Raw genomic sequence first — 18,411 nt, 5'->3', positions numbered from 1 at the left:
GATGATGGGCCAGCCTGGAGCATTCAGATTTGCAATAAGCCAGATTGGCACACACACACACACACACACACACACACACTCACACACATCTGGATCCTCATATTCAACCTGATGGGCTGCCAGTTTTGGCCTGATCCGTGTCCTACCGTACCTTGATGGGGCCATCCACCGGGTCCAGTCCCTGCTCCGACAGCTGTTTCAAGGCACTTAGAGCAGCCTGAGAAGAGAGAGAACAACAGATGGTTGAGTGAGAGGAGGAGGAGGAGGAGGGAGGAGGAAGGGGGTGGAGGAGAGAGAGGGAGAGAGAAGGGAGACTGGGTGGGAGGAGAGTGAGTGTCACCCTTCAGCTGCTTTTCAAATAACACTTACTCTGGGAAACCTGATGCCAGCAGGACACTTTCCCTTCGCTCTCTGTTGTCTTTGGCTCCTCTCCTCTGACTGTTTATCTAGCGTTATTGGGTTAACATTTCCACTTTATGTTTTGGCTGCTCTGCATTTTCCTAAGTCAATCTCAGTGACATCTGTATTCGGTGCGGCCACAGCTAAACGAATAGCGGCGGGTCGGCGGGCTGGAAGCGCCACAAGCATTTCGATTAAATCCGAAAAGTTGTGAAAAACTTTATGTGTGAGATTTTAAGCTGCTATTGCGCACTTCTCAGCGTCCCACTTTAAAATTGACTTCACTGCATCGAACTCATGATCGCCACCACCCATCTGAAGCAGTTTAAAGTCATTGGAGAAAAAAAGGAAAAGAAACACCTATATATCCTATATATATGTTTCCATGAATTCCGAGATATTACACTGGTTCCTTTGCCAAGCTGGGGGTCAAAAATGCCGTCATGTCATTTCCTTCCTGCTCATCGCCCGCCTGTGTGTGCCAGCTACAGGGGCCACGGGTGATGTGAGGAGGGTCCGGTCTACTGTCATAATAAATGCAACAAGTGTGGGAGCCAGGAAGTGTAGCGTAGAGTAGACCGACACAAAGGCTCATGTGTGGTGGGACGGGAAGATCAATAGCTGAGTGGAGGTTTAAAAAGCCATAACTAGAAATAACTTCTAGAAACAAGCGGTTTAGGCCGAGATGAGCCGTTCGGTCCGATCTCAACCAGGTTGTAGGTCCGATTCCTGACAAGGATCCTTCCTCAATTGGCTCCAGATGTGTTTACCCTCTCTTCCTTCATTTCTGTTTCTGTCTCTCAGTGTGGGCTGACTTGGAGCAGAGAGAGAGAGAGAGGAGGGAGGGGGGGGGAGCTGGGGAATAGATCTCCCACCAGAGCTGACACCGGTGCAGACCTCTTCCTCTCACACCAAACATCATGAGAGACCGCTGTTCAAATGCTCTAGGTCCTGCCAGTGTGCATCTAAAGCGACACACACACAGCATCAGCCTGAGGGAGGGAGTATCTGAGCAGGAAGAAGATCCCAACCTGTTAATGTGTTATCATGCTGTCTAACAAGATTTAATTACCTATTAAATGCACTATCAAACTGATTTGTTAACGTGGGTGTAGCCATTAAAAAAATGGCAGAACAATATTCCTAATGGAAACATTCCATATGTCTTATAAAGAAATTATGTCCTAAAACCAAACAGACCCAACAGTTTTGAATGCTGCAGCATATTATTCTACCATGAAAAATGTGTTTTTTCAAAATGATGAATATCAAGTAATTGGTTTTTTTATATACTGTAATGTGAGGACATGAGAGTGGCTTGTCTTAATGATTCATTTCACGCATTTCTGGAAATATAATGAACTCATAAATGCAGCAGATCATATTTAGAATTGGGTCAGATTTCATAGCAGCTTTTTTTGGTTGTTCACATTTAGAAACTGGAGCAACAAGACTGATGAAGATGTTGAATCCTCTAAGAGTATTTCTTAAACACACTGTCCAGTATAGATAACAATACTTCATAAATGAACATATCTGTAAGAAAAAAAAGCTGAAAAAGAAAACCCCCCAACAGCTCCACTTTATTATTCCACACACACATCTGGAGCTACAGTGGTCACAATTAGCCTGGATCCGTTACACTCCATCACTGGTTAATCAGAGTCAAGATAAGGAATAATTGGTTGTGCTCAGTAGATGAGTGAGATGTGACGACTGCTGAGTTAAGCTCATCGTAGAGCCCACCAACATCTCCCTCTACTTTATTCTTATTAGTTATATCAGCTCCGTGAGCTGGGACACATTTTTCTGATACTCTCAGACACGCAGACAGGAGACGTCTCCATGTGAATCCACTCCACTTCTGTATTTAAGCTGATGCTCTCCGAGAGGAAACATTTATCACGCTTTAATGCTGAGAAAAATAAATAAATCACGGCGCTTGGCGTATCAGTCTGCGATGGAATGCAACGTACAGAGTAGGATGTTACAAACTAGTGTGTGTGAGCTTGTGTCCAAAATCATTTTCAAAGAGTTTTAACCTCAAATTATAAGAAACATAAACCAGGAATCATAATTCATGACTGACAGGTGCAAGGGTCAAAATCTGGTTTATATCCATCAAATTGAGGAAGGAAAAAAAAAACTGTGCTTCTTACAGGTACTAAAAAAAACTGCAACAATAATACTAGGACTGGTTTGAAAAATTGATACTGTGGAGTTATTACTTAAAGCCTTTCTCCAGAGAATCAGAAATCAAGCGAAGCCCCTCTAAGTCTGTTACAGACAATTTATGGTGCAATGTGTTTTTTTCTCTGTGAAGATCTGACAGCCAGTGAGATTTAGGGCTTATACTTGCAGAGATTTAAGGTGACAGCTGAAGGAATGTTTTCACAATTGCACTGTTAATAAACATAAATCATATCAAGGGCATTCTTCATGTAACAGTTGGGTTCTTTTTTTGTTTTTTAATGTGCATAAGCAATACCATCATGTCACTTTACAATGACCAGAACTGTCCGCACATACTGAAGCGGAAAAAGTAATTAAGATAAGAAGGAAAACCAAACGCAGCCAGATTAATGTAAGACACATGATCGGCGTCACACCTGATAAACAACAAGGACGGGTCAATCTGCTGTTTTCTCTGGCGAACAATAAATTGTAATCACAACCAAGTTCCTCATGATTGCCTCTTGTTTGTTGTATTTATTCAATCGGTTTGGGACTTTTCTCTCCCTGAGTAAATACCCAGAGCCCATCTGTTGGAGGACAGAGGGAGAGAGGAGGGGGCGACTGGAGATAAACAGCCATAAATCAGGGGCTTGACGGTGGCAGTGCTGCTGATATACGACAGGCAGGCATAAGGGCCCGAGCAGCCAATCCCTCGGCCCAGCAGCTCAGCGCAGGACGCAGGGCCTTAGACAAATACTGGGCCTATCTGTGGGAATGGCAGGCAGTGAAATCATTATTTTTCTAATGAGATAAGTCGGCCATCGTTAGAGGCGGCCGCTACACTGATGCATCAACACCAGAAGAGTATGTTTAGTCTGAGGCCGTGACACGCAAGGTGGAGGTGTTCCATCTCTGTCATGGAACAAAGAGAGAGTAAGAGGTGGGTTCGACAATGTGCAGAGAGGATGCTGCCAGTCATTAAAAATGGGAGAGGAGCAGAAAGGAAGGAAACTCAACTTTTAAACAGAGAAACGGCTTAAATGGCCACTAAGAGTTTAAAAGCCAGGTGATGAGGAAACTTAGTTTGTTCTTCACGATCACTTCTTAAAGCAAACGTTGCTCTAGGAAAGCTATTTAAATAGTGCAATAATAGCACACGTTCTCAGGAAGTCACTGATTGATACTGTTGCACTGATAGACACAAAAAGAGAGAAAATCTACAACAACATAAGGAACTAGGGCTGATTTGAGCCTGTCTCAGACAAATCAGTAGCAGCGTATGCGATGGCCGAAAGGCACTAATTTCAACTTTCTTTATTCGTATTGTTATATATTATAATATCATTTCATTTTATTTACATTTTCCCAGAGTTTACAGTCATGCTGCATTGATGTTATTTTGAATAATAGTAAATAAATGATAAAAGTTCATTATAAAGTAAAATGTGACAATGTGTTTGAACCAGATTTAAGGGATCACTGCAAAAAATGCAATGTTCATGTATGTATGTATAAATATGGTCTGGTAATTAGATTTTTTTTTTACCTACTACTATTAGTATCAACCCCAAAAATGGCACATTGGTCGGACCTTAAAAAATCAAGTAAATGAGTCCAATTCAGGTGATGATAAAAGGTGCTTCACCAACTTAAAACTGGGTTTTTCAGCACTAAATGCAATGCATTGTCATCTGATTATGCAAACATCTACAACTATGCACATTCTTGGAGGGATACCTTGTAATAGGAGCAGCCCCGTGCTATTTTTTTACCCTGCACTTATATAAGTAAAGAACAGTAAAGTATAAATCTTGCCTAGACTCTAACTCAAACCACAAAGTAGTGTAACTTCATATACTTTATAGAGGACACCAAATGTGAATTTGCTCAGGGACAAACACTCGATTCACCTTCATCGCTCCCTCTTCACCTATCATCTTTCCTCAACCCGACTTCAGATAACAATCCAGCACTCATCATCAATCCTAGATAGTGAGCCAACCTGTAGCGCCCCACAGCCACTTCACACATGGGCTCATTCATCTAGCTATCTAGTTGTCCCTAGTTCAAAGGCTTGGACAAACAGTGGTCAAACGTGACGCTGTCTGAGGAGGATCTGCGACCGTGGCTGAGCTCCTGATGTGGAGTGACAAGGGCGGCTCATTTTTCTGGGCCTGCTGCGCTCTTAATGGTTTCCCCAACAGAGGCTTCGCTTCCATCAGCGGCTTAGCCAAACAAAGGCCCAGTCCCCCAGGAGTCCACGGCATCGGCCTGATGGATCTGATGGATCGTTGGATCACATTGACCCTGACAAATCAGACCCCTGTGTCAGCTCTCACTGCTGGACAACTCTGTTCTAGGGAAGACAGCTTTGGGGATGGGAGGCTGAGGAGAACGGGTAAGAGAGGTGAGAAGGCAAAGCTGGAAAAGGAGGGAGGAAAAGAAATGTTTGGTGGGAAAAACAAGTGGAAAGAAGAAGGGATAGCAGCCTTCAATCTCCATCACTTCACCCTCTGGCTCTTAGCAGCCATCAAAGACATCAGGGAGGTCCTAATGAGGTGAAAACCAACAGCACATCAGTCAATCTCACATACTTGCATCTTTTTCTCTCCCTCCTACCCTGAATCTTCCAAGTAGTAGAAGAAAGAGAGACGTTAGCCTACTTTGCCTGTTCTCTTGACTTTATCAGATCAGAGCACTGCCTCTGCTCTGCTGGAGGCGAGATGAAAGCGCAGACACCAGCTCGGGGTTTAACCCAAACGACCCAACCTAAAGAGTACAGTGTGGTATTTCCCTCTTTGCCATGCAGATTCCAGGTTCCCAGGACTTTCTCTGGCTCTGTACAGTCCAGCTGGTGTGATCAAACCCTTCCCTAATCTGGAGTCCAGGCCAAGAGCATCAGTGGCAGCCTCCTTTGCTTTGATCCTGCGTCATTATCTAAATCTTATGTTTGGATGTCTACATCATTGGAGGGAGCGAGAGGCAAGAGAGAGGGAACGCTGGGCTCCTCCTTCAGTCCGATTCTTCTTGTGGTTTTTTTGCAAGGCCTCAATATTGTGCCTGGTAACACTGCAGGTACTCTAAATGGATGGCAAAAAGGTGGTGATGCAGTTTGGAAGGCTTAGAGATGTGGTGTTACGTGATGTCATCCAAACCTAGTCCACCTCCAGAGTCAACAGACTATGAATGCACACGAAAACAGCAGTCCCCCCCCTTTCATAAGCTCCTACGGGCATTTAATAGTTTTTTTTTATATAGTTAGTTAATCTTTTTTATGGCTAGAGAAGGGAGCGTTGCATCATTTACAGGAACAATATTTGGCTGGCGCACCTCTCCACTTCTATCAAGCACCACTCCACCACTGATTTATACAAACCACAGAGTCGTTTCACAACCACGTCCAGTTTCTTCTCAGAACTCGAGACGACGCTGGGGTGGACGGGACCGTAAACCACACCGCTTGCTTTTTGTTTGCTCAATTGTACAATGGACATTCATCCTCTTGCTCTGCCATAACATGCATGCTGTCAGCTCTTAACAACGCTAGAAAGAGTCCGATTAATGTTGGGGTGGCTGGTTCTGAGGCGGGGGGGGGGGGGGGGGGGGGACTCGGAACATGAAGGGGATGCAGGACGGCTGCTCATGAGGATGATCTAAGGGATTTCCAGTAGACTAAACAATGAGAAGAGTGGATTTCAAACAGGGTGTTTTACAGGCAGGACCTGGGAAGATGGAAAAATGAGTGCCCTGTTGTCAGAGAAGTTCTGAAGCTGGATATATTGTTCTGGAGAGGGCTTGTTCTGTTTTCAAAAGCCCTCATAAAACCTTGACAGTGCTCCCTCTTTCCGCGCTCGCTCTCCAAAGCACAAAGAAATATGAGATACCAGGGAAGAGAAAACCCCGGCCGTCTTTTTGTCCTGTGTTAACCCTGTTGTCACTAGCGCGCCATCACGTCACATGTTCCTCTGATGTTGATTAAATTCTTTTAAACTTTATCTATTGCAGATTTTCTTCTTCCTTTCCTCCTTCTGTCATCTACTCTCGAGCTGCTTCTCATCCCTTGGCGTTCGTTTTCCTCCACATTCTTTTCTTTCCCTTCTACCCACATCAAAACCCTGGACAGGGATCACCGAAACATTCCCGGATAGCTCGTGGAGAACACCTGTGTGTGCATGAGTGCTGGCAGTGTATGCCTCTATTTGTTAATGCGGTGTGATATGTACATGGATTCTTGAGTGACTACAGAGAAAATGTATTCAGATCCTCTCACCAAATCTCTTCTTCACTCTCTCTCCAGATTTCACATCCTCTTCCACATCAGAGGCGTTGATAAAAGAGGCAGTGTGTGCTGGCAGTGGCCTAGCTGCAGCCTGACATGACGTTAATTCCTCTGAAGTAGCGCTTCACATCTGCCGCTTCGCTGCTTGTGCAACAGTGTAGCAACTGTGAATATTGTACAGCTAAACAAACTTCTCTGTGAGGAAATATATTTGATTTCTGCATACTTCTCAGTCATGTGTGCATGCTGCCTGCCACAGTACGGTTTCCTCAAGTGGATATTGTGTGTCTCTCTGCGGCCGGTGATGAGCGCTGAAGGCTGGCTGAGCTACGTTAGTGGGTAACGGCTGTAGGGCTCCCCAGGGGAGCGAGCCTTCGCTGACATGGGAAGCCATAAATAAGGGCCCGGGGCGCAGCGCCATGTCATGCGTCATTTGGGTCGGAGAGGCCTGCTTTATCCCCTCCCATCTCCCGAGCTGCTGAGCATGGCACCTCCTAGGGCGTAATACAAAACATATGAGCAGAGGGCGAGGGGCAGAAGCACCTCGGCATACCATAGTCCTGCCTTGTCAGCAAAGCATCTCGGAGGAAAAGCAGATATAGCCGGAGGCAGCCTCTAGAGCCCATTTTCCACCGGTCAGAAAACCCACTAAGACCAGCTAACATAGGGCTTTTGACGGCAATGACAAAAGGGTTTAATCTGCATTCAAGTCTAAGATAATGAGAGAAATCAGACTGCAACAGAAACGGGTATTTATCTAAACAACATCTGGGTGAACCCACTGATTTTCACCTCTCTTCTACTGTAAACAGACAGCAACCCCCCAATTCCACACTATAATATACCTATAAGCATCAAGTGTATAGTATAGAGCACATACACTGTGAATATACACTTCTCACAAAAAGTTAGAGATATTTGACAAGAATATCCCTATAAAAAGTTCATGCTACAGTGACATTTATTTTTTAATTTTTTATCTTCACTTATGTTTTTAACCACATGGAGGTTTGCATTTGAATTTCGTTTATACCTTGGTATGAATGACAATAAAGGAATTCAATTCAATTAAATATTCTATCATGAAAGCCTTTTAAGTAGAAGGATGCAATGGTCATTTCTTTATCTCAAACGAAAGCTAACAACAGTGGTGGCTACAGCACAACAAAAATCTCAATGTCTCAATAACTTGATAAATTTGATCAAAGTGTTGTCTTGGTCCCATGATGTCAAAATTTGAACATGGTGGAGAGGAGAGGGAGAGAGAAGAGGACTGTATACAGATTGTCATTGAACCAGAACATCTAGTGGTTCACCTTGTTAGAGAACAGCATGTTATTCAATAAGTACTGAAACACCGAACAACTGGACATGTGCATTCAAAAGTTTAGAGGTTAAATTAAGTTCACCCGTAAAGGTTATAGTGAATTTTAGGTGCATTCTGAAATTTAATACAAAATACAAAAACATCCCTAACTTTTTTGTGAGTAGTGTATGTATATTACTTATTATTCATACACAGAAAATAAAGATTTGAACACATTATACTGTCACCATAAGGAAGTCCAGAGGTAGCGCAAGAGTGACCCAAGATGACACTTTCTCAGGCCAAGATGAGAAAGCTTGACACTTTCCCTTTTTTTTTTTTAATCAAGAATGGAAACAATGACACATTTCCACAGAGCAAGGAACCTGCCACCCACAGGAAGTTATGCAAAGGAACCCACGTTTCGTCTACTTTCAAAATTTCTAGCTTATTCCAAAGTTGCTGATGAATCAGAGGCTAAATACAACATGGGATGGGATACAGGGTATGAAGAATACAGTAAGGGATGAGACTGCTGTCTGGGATTATAGGTAAGAATAGAAAAACAGACTCAAGGCCAGTGACTCACCAACATGACCACTGACTAAGCTGAAATGTTTCTCTAATAGAAGAACCTTATTGTCATGGTCACACGCCCCCACCTTACATAAATGCAACCTGGGTGATGAAACACACAACCTTAGGAAACTATTTCTTTATGATTAATTCATTTGTAGTTCATGCTTCACTTGTACGAATGACATAAGAAGAAAACAATGTTGCTTCATAAATATAACTGTATGTCAGATAGAAGATTCTCAAGTATGGGGAAGTTTGTCACACTGAAGATTCACTCTGTGGGCATTTAGGGAAGAAACACCCTTCTGACTGTCATGTCTTTTTTTTCCATGAGGTTTCCCCGGGAGGTTCCACAGGAATGTTACATCGCATCATCTTCACTGGCGGAAATCTACCTCTCTATGCCAGAGGGAGAAGCTTCTATAATCCTGAACAATTGGACTCACATTGCCCCGGGGGGAGTTATGAAAAGCTGTGGGGGAGAAAAGCCCAGTCTTCAGGCACTCGCTCTCTTATCAGCGGTGAGATAGTGATCGGTCCCAAGGGTTGTCCCATTTTTTTTCCCCTTTTTGGCTCCTCTCTGTCACTGATTCCGTCTCCGCTGCTCCATGTGTCAGAGATCAACCACACGTGATCTGTTTAACTGCTCTTTGCATGGCCGGTCGTCATTGTCTTAAATTCAAAATGACAAACTCCCACTGTTTGCTTGATGAAGTTCACAGCTTAGTTTAAAGTGGGCAGCAGCAGGGACAAGCGGTGGTTGGGTGGGGATGCAAATGTGATAGCTCGGGGTTGTTGCCTGGCTGCAACACAAACCAGTGGAAAAGACCTTTTCTAACCACAGCATGGAAGCATTGGGCAGCTCATACCAGAGGTAGGATCCAAGTTGTTAATCACTTCCCCCATTTGAATAGATAATAAACATGGTAAAGATACTGCAGTGGGCCGTATCAATCTCTAGTGAGGATATCAGCCTGGATGTCAAAGAGCATTACTGGCTGTTATCAGCTCTTCCGTAAAAAATTGGAATCCAATTATTTCTTCGTCATTGGGCACGTGATAGAGGCTATGCTACAGGTTGAGGTAAAAATGGTCCAAACTGATGAGGAGACTGGTCCAATGAGTCAATCAGAGCTGCAACTTCACTTTACAGAGTTATTATAAGAAAAACACCTTTAACAACGACAGTAACTGAACATCTTGAGGTCAGATCTTCAGCGTATACCGGAAGCAGTACGAAAATGAGGTGGTTTTGTGAAGAATGGAGAAAGAAAGGTAAAGCGTGGGGTTCAATCTCTGCCCCCTCGCTCACTTTTACACACCTTGTCAGATTGATGGTTTCAGAAAGTCACAAAAATTGCCGGACGTAGGAGGGAAGGTTGCATCAATTGAAAAGCGCCGTCCTCTTCGGACCAACAAAAAAGGATGACAAGATTTACAGAGGAGACTTACAGGTGTGGAAAGGCAAAAAAAAAGAAAAAAGGAGGAACTTGGGAATGTAGTATATGAAGGGGTTAAGATAAAGGGTGCGTCGAGAGAGGGCTAAGTGTCTTACTGTGACAGCCGGCAGCTGCATGCAATAATCCCCGACTCTCCATCACGAGCCCTTTATATTTTCTTGTCGGAGACAGCAGCGTGCAGGAGAGAGGGGATGTCTGGTAGAGGAGTCATCCGGTAACAAGAGAGGGAGCGGAGTCAGACAGCATTTTACACCTTCTTCCTCTTGTCTCTTCAGGCTAGTTCATGATTTCCTCTTGTCCTTGGACAGAAATGGACATGCTCCAGGGTGTATGCCTACACGGACATGTTTCGCTTAACAAGAACATGACTGGGGACAAACGCAGCAGACAAAACAAGAGTGCAGAGCCGGCAGGTTGGAGACGTAGAAAGCGAGAAGCTGGCCTTTCCTCCATGAAGCTCCCTCAGCTCATTCCTGCTCTGCCTGTTAATCACCTCATACTGACTGTTTCTCATTACCCACCACGCTTGCCGAGCCAATAAGATACGGACGAACGTTTTGTCTTTCACCTTCACTCCCAAGAAATACCGAGCGGACCTGCACCTCAGCATCTGACAGGTCTGATTGAGACCCATTACGGCTCACGGAGCCCCTCAAGTGTTATGAAAACCTTACTATGTTCCTATGGCAACTGGCAGTGTGTCCCGCGGAGAGAGATTATGTATAAGGCATGTTTACTGAAAACAATAAATTCCTGTATGCTTATATCAAGAGGCAGGCCTTGCTGGGTTGGGCTCCGCCAACCAGGCTGGTTTTTCTGATGAACGAGTCCAGGGGCCACGCTAACTAGCCAAGTACGATGGGGGGAAAAAAACGTAATGTAATGCACACTGAAAACACATGTCTCTTTTAAAATGTTAACATAATGCCATTACCGAGCTGGTTTTAAGCCGGCGGGGCCTGTCACAAAGTGTTCATAAACAACAGGAACCAATCTCAACAGGAACAAAGCCATGTTTTGGATTCAGTCTGCAAACGCCAACGTGAGCCAAGGCCAGACACAGAGTGGCTGACGTGATGAGCAAACATAAATTCACATAGGCATGGTGGGCCTCCCATGCACAATAAAAGCAGCATGACATGATCTTCTCCAAAGCTGGAGAGCAAAAGGAAATTAAATAAGCCATGTGCGCCACAATTTCATCTAGACAGGATATTTTTTTTAATATTACATTTCTCTAAAATGTCACGGATTAGGGTCAAATTAAAAAACGAGAAGCCTTCCTTTGTAGGGTCTACATAGTTTCAGATGCTGCTATCTTAACCCAAAGCACACCAGAGCTACATGTTTCCCTGCAGATGATAGAACCCATTATTTGTCAGTGATGCAGTGATTTCGTCCACAAAAAGAGCAATGAGTAGTTAATCCTCTGTGGAAGTTTTACGAGCCACCTCACACATTTTTACAGCATGGAAAACAGACAGTAAACACCAGGAAGGCGCTGCGCTTTAACACATGATTAAGGCCCAGCTAATTAGATTGCAGACAGTAAAACTGTTGAGGGGGGAATCGTAAAATAGAGGAGCAGTTGCAGGACTGAGTGAGGGATCAGGTACGAGCGGCGGACCTTTAAGTCAGGACACCGCAGGCTGCTGACAAATGATCGAGGTGGGGTGTCTCGTTTCTGCTGCCTTCTCTGCGGTGAAAATGTAAATTGCAGACTTTCTAAGGTAAAAAAGAAAAGACCCTCTCACACACACACACACACACGCCCCCCCACGTCCGCCATCCATCCATCCCTCCATTCTTCCCCCTCCCTCTCCTCCGATGCAGTGGTTGGTCCCATGAAACTGGGGTCAGGGTACTAATGGAGGACCTTGTGGCCTTGTGTGCCTTTGGAAACAACCACCCCCCCCCCCCCCCATCCCCTCCCCCCACCCCCAACACACACTCCCTTACTCTCTTATAAATCAAGCAGGCTCATTGAGAGTGGCAGAGTCCTCTGATGTCCCAGCCATGTCTCATTTCAAAGTCCTTCTGAAGGCTCACACGGTTCCACGTTTACTCACTGGGCACAAGGGAGATGTGTGCGAGCGCATGTGGGAAGGTGGGGGACGGGGGTGAGTGCGAGATTCAAAGAGAGAAAGACAGATAGAGAAACAGAGTGTGAAAGAAAGAAAATGAGTTTGGGTCAAGAGAGATGTAGAGGGGGAATTAGGAATAGAAAAGACGTCCCGGAGGAAAAGGGGGCCTCTAAAACAAATGTTTATTTAGTAACTATGCTGCATTAGAGCTCTCACTTGAAAGAATGTACAATAAATCAAACCATTTTGTGGAGCACTTTAACACTGTGTGCATATGTGTGTGTGTGCACGTGGGCATTTGTGTGGGCAGTGTCGATGAAATTCCTCCAGTGCACGTGTACAGTTTACAAAGCATCCAGAGAAGTGCAATCAAAACATAATTTCCCTCCCTTCATGGTAAATTGAGGTGTGTGTTGTATAAAAGGATAAGTGATTGCTGAGATAATGACGTTCTGTGGTTTGCTTCAGTGTATGCATTCAGAACAAAGCCAGATGAGGTACATATGGATTTAAAATGAATGCTTTCCTGACTGCAGGTTTTCTGTTCCATACACAGTCTTTCTACACTTCATCTGAAGAGCAGCTAATCAAAACCAGTGACACATAAAGACACTCTCGAGGCATAGAAAGGCACAAGAAAACAATTACATTTCTTTGCAATCAATACAATTTTCCAAAAAACAAAGAAAAAAGAAAAAAGAAAAAAGGGGTCCTGGGCTCTTAAATGGAAACTTGAACACACCAATGGTTTATGTTGAATAATGTTAAAACAATAGTTTGGCATTGGAGGAAATGGTCTTTTCTGTGTGTCTGAGAGCTGGATGAGAAGATTGATACCACACTCACATCGCTGAGACATACACTATGTAGTGGGAACCTGCAGCTGGTTAGCGTAGGCTACCACAAAAGGTGGAAACAGCAAGTCTGGCTCTGTCCAAGGGTAACAAAATCCTCCAATCAGCACCTCAAAAGCACGGAAATCTGGTTGTTTAATCTGAACAAAACCAAAACTATAGAAAAGACACCAATCAGCTGTGATCATAGATATTTACTTTTCCTATAATTTAGATTAAAAAAAACAATAAAAAATTGTTGAGTGAGCTTTAGAGGTGCTGGTAGGTGAGGTTGGTGAGCTGTTTCCACTCTTTGTGATGTAACTGCTGTCTGCGGCTTCATATTTATTGCACGTAAGAGAGGCACGATTACACAGAAATAAGCAAATTTCACCTACAGCTATATTATTCTAAAAAGAGTCTAATTAGCGATTAAACCTGAGAGCGCAGTATAGTATAACTTGTCATATCAACAGATCATATTCCGGATAAATGCTTTCTAAATCACTGGGAGCCTCTAAAGCCGTGTGATCGCTGTCATGTTGACAGGAGAGAACGGACCCGCCTGTTGCTGAGCTGAGAGATGCAAAATCAGAGTTGTGGAGGTGTCCTTTAAAAAAAAAAAAAAAGGCAAAGCATCTCCTCTTTCACTTGCTGCTGCGATTTCTTCCTCTCACATTTAGGTAGTGACAGTGTGGTTTGCTTAATCTTCCCTTATCTCCTTTGAATGCAAAGGGTCGGGCTGGATTTGCATGTAAAACAGAACACAAGCTGTCACTTGTGACTTTATTTACAGAGGAGATTTGGAAGATCATGAAGATACTGTTATGAGGCAGACACACACACACACACACACACACACACACACACACCCACAGTGTTTACTTAAACCACAGGAGTATGTGACACCTTAGTCGTAACTGGTGTTAACCCCCGTTGTGGCTGTTGTTTTGAGTGTTTCGAAATGTCTGCTGTTGGAGGCCTGAGAATGCGTTAACATCAAGAAGAGAGGACGGTGGTTGTGATGAGGAGGGAGGGGAGGGGGGGGGGGCAGGAAAGGGAGGTGGGGGGTGCTCAGACAGACAGAAAAACATTCCCCAGTCGCTACGCTCATCTCCATAACTCAGTATGCAGCAGCCACAGAGCACTGATCCTAACGTGGGACATTAACGACCCGACTCCCACCACTGGAAGCGTCATTATCTGCCACTGAACAGTAAGGGTCATTTAGGGCCCAATTCATAACTGCCACAGCTCAGAGGCTCATCTATTCTTTTTTCTTTTTTTTTTACCTCTCGGTTGCAGTTAGGGTTAAACAAATCACTCGCAGTCGCTCTGTATCTCGTACGACTGTGGACCTGCTGGAGAAATCTGAGCGATAGATTGTAATTTTAGAAGAAAAAAAAACACATGCCATAATCATAGTGTGTACGATGGAAATCAAAAACAACTTTTACAAACAAATAGCATCTGGGAGATTGGATTTCATTATGTCAGGAAAGCAACAAAAGAGTACGATTACAACCAACAATACAGGTCTTTGTGAGGAGTGTGCGTATGCGTGTTGTGTGTGTTTTTCGATGGAGATGTGTGGTTGTTCTTGCCTGCGTGGTAAACTTGTACGTCTGCAATTACTGTCAGAGTGTGATTTTGGAGCGCTCCTCTGATGATTAAGTCTCAGAAGTTATAAACCGCAAGATGTGTGTCACATATCGAGTTAAATGGCTTTTTAAAAAATCCAAAAAGAGTTGCACAATAGGAGTTGGACGTGTTGTGCAACTCTCCGAGAGCCGGGACAATACTGACATGTCAGTGAGGCCTGGTGGTCCTCTGTTTTATATGTAGATTCAGATGTTGGGAAGCGGGGTATCACGAGATAGGGCAGCTTTACACAATTGGTCCTATCAACTGTGTGTAAAAATTGAGTGTTTTCCAAAGGCTTGGATTCATTACTGCGTCAACAAGAGACCGCAGAACCGATTTGCATAATGCTTGTTACGAAACAAAGAAGCAATGTTAACCTTTTCAAGAGTGAAAATTTAACTGTTTTGGTGTCAGAAAAGGTGTTTTCTCCACAGGTGACATAACTCACACGTTGTCAGAGCGAGATGGCAAAGCGGAGGATAAAGATGCAATACCCGGGCCCCTTATCTTATCTCTGGGACCTTTTCAGCGAGGCGAACTATCACAAAGTATCAAATGACATTAAGTTAATGAGCCCCGAGATGCAACAAAGGAGCGGTAGGTAGCGAATTAGCAGCCTGGTTTGCTTACACCTCCCATGGGGGGTGATGAGTGAGGAGAGGTGTGATTGGTTTAGAGACCTTTATCCGTGCCAAATTTGTGTGTGTGGGAAATCACACACATAGCCGAGCTGTGCTGAGGGGCTGCAAGGCCACTGCCAAAACATCTCGCTCCTCTTAGCACGGAGGTGATAATGAATCTAACACCTTCGGTTGCCTTAAAGCAATCACACTGGTCTGACAGGTACAAAAGCAACAAGGAGGGGGGGGGACAATTAATTTATACACACGTAAACAGATGCAAGTTATACTTCCAAAAAAAATGCTTCCCATCGTCACCTCTCTTAACCTTATCAATCCTCCCATCTGCAAAAAAACAAACTATGATAATACTGCTACTGATACCAATAAAATGACATTTGCCATCAGTTGAGGGCCCGGCCTCAGTGTTTTCAGCTGTCTGAATGTATCACATGTCAACAAATCAGCTTTCAGAGACACTTTGGGTTATGGAATTTAATCTAAACTGACAAGTAGGGTAACACTATCGGTCATGGTCACCGTATATTTGAGTGTCTGACAATTTTACACATCTCTGACAACTAAAAAGTGTCAAATTACTCTCTAGCACATACTTCTGCAACACATGGCCACCAGCCTGGGGGGTGCAGACACAGAAGATTTAATTTTTTGTTTTCATTAGTGCACAACAGCGGCGACGATCTGGTTGGTGGATAAATATTGTTTCTCGTGCAAGAAGCCTGCTTAATCATCTTCTATAAATGTTTTTTTTTCTATGCATCATTGCTCAGGCAGAAGTTTTGACGTATTAGTAAGGAGTAAAACTGGGTGATGCATTTCTCCTCCCAGTCATGTCTCAGTTATTGCACAGGTCCGTACTACAACATAAACATGACATGATTCACATGCACACTGGTTGGTAACCTTATTATTATTTTTTATCACTATCAATCAATCAATTTTTTATTTATAAAGCACATTTCATGCACAAGGCAAACTCAATGTGCTTTACAATGGTTAAACCAATTATAATACAATGGAATAATAGTGCAAACAACAAAGAAATTTAAAACAAGACAAAACAAAACAAAATCAAAACAGTATCACATACACATATTCCTACACACATGCTTGGGGACACACATACACGCACACAGAATTTAATCTAATGCAGATGTGAAGAGGAAACTAGAGATTAAACAGCCTGTGGTGTCTGACTGCTGATGAAACAATAATGACAGTCTTTGGCCTTTGGAACAGTTTTGACATCAAAAACATGATTCATATTTCCCAATGAATGACAAATCTATTAAGCAATCGAAAGGTTATCGAGAAATGTAAATTTTAATTTTCCATCTTACACAGTTAGTTTGTTGTTGATCTTCCACATAATGTTTAAAACTAAATCAAGCACAGTCCAACTCTCAAGTGTCCACGTGTGTGTGTTTAGTTCCACATCATGTCCGCCCTTAATAGACATGCTAATGTTCCAATGGGGGCCACTTTGAACTATCAGCAAGTCCCCTAATGGGCAAGTTCATGTTTATTCTCTCCCCACTGGTCACCGCTTCCTCTGGCGAGCAAAAAAAAAGAAAAGAAACAGTCACTTCTATCTCCCATTTTCTCATTCCCTGTCCACATCAATCTCTCATAATCCCACTCAATCAGTTTCTCTCCGACTTCTCTCCCTCTTTTTCTCATTGCCTCTCTGAATCGTTTACCCTGTCTCCCTCCTCCTCCATCATTCTTTCACTGCGCCCTCTCCTCTCCCGTCGCACTCTAATCTCCCGGTTTGAAAGGTGTTTCCTGAGAAGGGCATGTGGGAAGACAGGCGGGAGTGATGGATCGCTCCGCGGATGCTTCACTTTGTCCTCTCTCCCAGGACGGGACGCGGGAGGGGTAAAGGTATTGGGGGGTCTGACAGTGGGAGTGCTGGGTGAGGTGGTGTAGGGGAGGCAGGAAAGGTATGAGCTCCTTTGGTCAGGGTGACCGCTCCCCCTCTGGTTCTGTGTGATGTGGACTAATTATAGTGACAAATAATCACTGTGGAAACATGTGCCCCCAGCTGCAGAACTGCCAAACATTACTGTACATCTTGCTATGTATTTGTTACACTTCAGTTGGAACCATTGGCCAAAGTTGTAGAAATGACAAAACACAGAAAAACTTATCAAAATAACAGGATAGCTATGGTCTTCTGTTCTTTTACAGCAAAAATGCCGGACATCTGTGCCATTTTTACTTTTCATCTCATGATTTCATTGGGTAATTATCTTCAAAAGTTTAAAAGAAAATTACAACAGAAAAGTTTCTTTTTGTATGATCAGGGTCTGATTCACCTTTAGTATCATACTTACAGCTTGTACAGCTGGAATCAATATCAAAGCAATATCTTTTTGCTGTGCACAAACTGTAGTTAAATTAATCAGTTAATATGTCATTGCCAGGTTCACGTCAATATCAAATAGTAAAAGATATTTTAATGTGATTCATAAATCAGATCACTTTCCAAAAATTGTTAAAAAAAATAATAATAATGTTTTTTTTTCACATTTTGGCAACTAAATTAGGCCTTGTAAAACTCCCAAATCTCTTAATGGAGGAAAGCAAATAAATTCAAATTTTCAGCTCAAACTGGGTTTAATGTCTAATCTTTCCAGCCTCAACTCTCAGCTTGGTTTAATATTGTTTTTACATTTGACCCAACACAACTGTGTCATTGGCAAAATATATCATATCTTAAATAGCAACACTTTATGCAGTTGTATAGCATTGAAAAGTGCATCACTGTGCCCAGTTGTTATTTTACCAGACCAGACAAAGCCAACTGTTTCCTTCAGCAGGTAAGTCTACTGTCATAGCAACAGGTGAGGTATAATTACCCTCCAGCGGTAAATGTCAGACTTATTACTTATTTAATGTATACAATTATCATACGTGCATGAACAATTAGAAACAGGATTTTACTGGATGTGTAAAAAAGCAGCTTTAAATGGCATGTGAACAATGACACATAACAAAAGTTAGTCTAT

At 43.2% G+C, this 18,411-nt stretch overlaps 1 protein-coding gene across 2 annotated transcripts in view; it reads right to left on the bottom strand.

Moving 5' to 3' along the window:
* stau2 (staufen double-stranded RNA binding protein 2) overlaps nucleotides 1–18,411 on the bottom strand; it is an 87,205-nt gene that overhangs the window by 1,495 nt on the left and 67,299 nt on the right. For both annotated transcript variants that reach the window (XM_083995762.1, XM_083995763.1), the window contains one exon: nucleotides 152–217. In XM_083995762.1, coding sequence (XP_083851888.1) covers nucleotides 152–217 — 66 coding nt within the window. The remainder of the gene's footprint in view (nucleotides 1–151; nucleotides 218–18,411) is intronic.

Source organism: Trachurus trachurus (assembly GCF_905171665.1).
Source record: "Trachurus trachurus genome assembly, chromosome: 20".
NCBI lineage: Eukaryota > Metazoa > Chordata > Actinopteri > Carangiformes > Carangidae > Trachurus > Trachurus trachurus.
This window is presented reverse-complemented; position numbering and strand designations above follow the sequence as displayed.